General features: G+C 37.1%; 1 protein-coding gene across 1 annotated transcript; it reads right to left on the bottom strand.

Annotated features, from left to right (window-relative positions):
- Positions 1–1,654: 1,654 nt before the first annotated feature.
- LOC109587975 (tripartite motif-containing protein 45-like) lies at positions 1,655–3,421 on the bottom strand. The gene has a single exon (XM_020004187.1). It carries the CDS (start codon positions 3,329–3,331, stop codon positions 1,757–1,759), a length of 1,575 nt encoding a protein of 524 aa, XP_019859746.1. The 5' UTR covers positions 3,332–3,421; the 3' UTR covers positions 1,655–1,756.
- Between the last annotated feature and the right edge of the window lie 182 nt (positions 3,422–3,603).

Below are 3,603 nucleotides of genomic sequence, written 5' to 3'. Positions count from 1 at the left end.
GATTCTTTTTTGCCAATTTTGGGAGCACCAGGACATGGCTTTTAAAAATTCCCATCTTTTTGTGCGCTTTGTCACAAAATTCACAAAGGAAGCTTTCACAATTAGAGCAGAAACTTACAACATTTGTCTCCTCACACTGATCGCATTTTGATATCTCTTTTGTTGTTGATAATGTTTCTACTTTACGAGCTAATTGTGTGTTTGGTAATAGCTCATCTACTCCTTTAGGGGAGAGGGTATGCTCATTTCGACACAACGGACACTTAACAGACGTAGATATTGATGCCAACTTTGATAGACACCCTTTACAGAAGCTGTGAAGACAAGGCAATATCCTAGGATCTGAATAAGTATCCTGACATACTGTACACGTTGATGGAATCTCATCATTTTCTTCCTCGTTTTTTTTACACAGCTGCGGCACTATCAGCACATCGTCGTCATCATCATCAGCTGAGAACGTTATGTATTGTGTGTAACTAATGGGAAGAATATCGTCTTCTTCAACTGTATACTCCATTCCATCTCGACTCATCTCATCTCGTGATAGTAGATATAAACTATAAAGTTATTAGTAGTTATTAGGGTTTACTTTAAGAATAATACAAAAATAATAGGCACCACAGAGAGATTAAAGAATAGAATAATAGGGAATTTAAAAAATTTTAGGCCTACTCTTACTGGTTAATTTTAGTTAGGTTAACTGGTTAATACATTAAAAGATAGCCTTAATAATCATTTGGACCATTGGGTCATATTTTTAAAAAATTGAGGCATGAAATAATGATGTTTGAGAGAGGGAGATAAAAGCAATAACTCTCTTCAACATCAAGCTAAGTTGCTGGAAATAAATCTTACAAATATACAATGACTGGTTGTACAAAAACAATAGATACATTTTTACAACAATAAATTTCACCATTTAATTTCAATATCACTGCAACAAAATACTTTCCAGGTTTAACTGTTTGGAATGAAACGACCCGTTTATTTTCACTCTGTATCGTCATGACCATCATTTCCTTCATAATAGTCAGGTACACAAAATGCTAGCACCAGGAAACAGTATTTTACCACATTGAGCTTTTACTTCCAAGTGATAAGTATCATCAATTTGAAGTACATCAGAACCAGGAGGAAGTACTACCAGTAACCCTCCAGTAAGTGTGACAGGTCTTTCATATCCCTTATGTGTCAGGACGATGACAATGTCAGGAACATCCCCAAACTTTCCTATGCTTTCAATGAAATCTTTATCACTCAGATCCTGAAAAGAAGCATATCTCTTTCTCGAGCCATATATATTAAAGGACTGAGGTTTGTTATGACTTTAGGATCCCACGAAAGTGAATTCATTTTCTTCATTGAGTTATAACAGCATCAATACCTAATACAGCAACTTCCTGCTTGTCCTCACTCTTTAAAGGCCTTCATACACGAGCACAAATGTTGCAAGCAACATGTTGCCTAGTGTATGGGGGCCTTTAGCAAGCTGATCAGCAAACTTAATTCCAGCCTCTAGCTTGCAAATACATGTTTCAATGATATCCTTCTCAGCCCACAGTGTCTTGGAGAAACCATTGTATTGTGTGTCAACTTGTTGTAGGAGCACTTCTTTACATCTAACAGCTTCTGTAATTCTTCAAATTTTGGTACAAAATTAATTATGATTAAAACTTAAAAGAAAATCTTAAATATCTTAATCCATGATTATGAAAGTAAAATTAATGTTTGGTTTAGGTTTAGAGTCCCCTGATTAGAATTTGTCTTTTGGTCCTTTCACCCGTGGGACCCGAGGACAAGGTGAGTCCCTTCTCTCGTAGTGCCTGGTCCTCTTGGGCTGGGTATACAATGCTGATATCAGCGGACTTGGTGGTGGTGATGCACTATCACTAGATGATGATTCTGGAATACAAAATAACTTAGATTTTCTATGACAATCATCATGGCATATTTTTAAGACAGCCTCAAGGGTATAATCTCCCGAATACTTCGTCTGAAACGTAACATCCCATTTATTTAGCTTAGCTCTATAAGTAGTACATGATAATACTTCATCTCCTCGTCTGCAGCTGCACTGAAAATTCATTTGAGGAAAGGATATCTTGGGATGATGACCAAACTTAACTTCAATTTCAATGCAATATGTGCCATTTTCCTGAAAATCTCTAAGAGAATTAGAATATTTTCCATCACTTATTACTACTTCAATATTATTGATTATCCCAATTTTTTCTATACAGCGTTTATCAAAATCTGCATCATAAGCCAAGGGGCCAAGATTTTGAATGGACTTAGGATTCCAGGACAAGGTTTTGGTTACTCGATTCGACGCAAGAGCTTTAGAGCCCAACACAGCCACTTCCAGCTTGTCATCACTCTTGGCAAGTTGTTGAGCAAATCTGATTCCAGCCTCTAGCTTGCAAATACCTGTTTCGACGATATCCTTCTCGATCCAAAGCAATTTAGAAAAATCATTGTATTGTGTATCAACTTGTTGTAGGAGCACTTCTTTGCGTTTATCTAAGAGCTTGTGTAACTCTTCAAATTGAGAGGTGATGAAAGATTTCATTTCGTCAGGATAAACTGTAACGTGTTTTTCAATTTTAGCAACCTCTTCAGCATGGGAATGAAATGTTTCAAGCTTAGTCTTGAGCTGCTTTGAATCTGATACCAAGAATCTTTTAATTTTATCTGAAACATCCATTGCTGGTTCAAACCTGTGTCCATTGTGGTTATAAATCGCACAATCACGACAAATGACACTCTTACAGATAGCACAGTAAACTGAAAGTGCTTCAGAAGTATGCTTTGGACACATGAAACTCTTTACTTTAGGATTCTTTTTTGCTAACTTTGGGAGGACCAGCTCATGACTTTTAAATGCTAACATTTTTTTATGTGCTCCATCACAAGATTTACAAAGGTAGCTTTCACAATAAGAGCAGAAACTCACAACATCTGTTTCGTCACTCTCACACTGATCACATTTTAATTTCTCAGTGGTCGTTGACAATGTTTCTACTTTACGAGCTAATTGTGTGTTTGGTAATAGCTCATCTACTCCTTTAGGAGAGAGGGTATGCTCATTTCGACACAACGGACACTTAATAGAAGTAGATATTGATGCCAACTTTGATAGACACCCTTTACAGAAGCTGTGAAGACAAGGCAGAACTCTGGGATCTGAGTAAGTATCCTGACATATCGTACACGTTAACGGAGTTTCTTCAATTTCATCTTCTTCCTTACCAGAGGCTCGAAAAGAGGTGGAGTAGGAGCTCGGGCTCGTACTGTGCCGTGCCTCAGGTCCCTCTAGCTCTTGCAGCATAGTGAGACTAGTGAGAAGGCCTTGACCAGCTCTTTTTCTTTAGTGAGCACTCGATTATGTACCGAACGACCGCCATTTAGATCTAATAACTGGTTTATAAATTGGGGCGTGATCATTCATTATCAGCTCTGCATCATTATAATGCTTGGTACATCAAGAGTAAATAATACCTTGGTGTATAACCTATACTTAAATTACAATGTATACTACAAACTATGAATCATCATCAGAATAATCATAATAATAGCGTGGTCCATGATTAATTTCAAAAG

The sequence above is a fragment of the Amphimedon queenslandica genome, unplaced genomic scaffold, assembly GCF_000090795.2.
Source record: "Amphimedon queenslandica unplaced genomic scaffold, v1.1 AMPQUscaffold_12355, whole genome shotgun sequence".
Taxonomy (NCBI): Eukaryota; Metazoa; Porifera; class Demospongiae; order Haplosclerida; family Niphatidae; genus Amphimedon; species Amphimedon queenslandica.
Note: the sequence above shows the minus strand (reverse complement) of the source record. Positions and strands in the feature narration are given on the sequence as shown.

Coding starts and splice junctions, on each gene's coding strand:
- LOC109587975 (XM_020004187.1), bottom strand. CDS start 3,331: ATGCTGCAAGAGCTAGAGGGACCTGAGGCACGGCACAGTACGAGCCCG.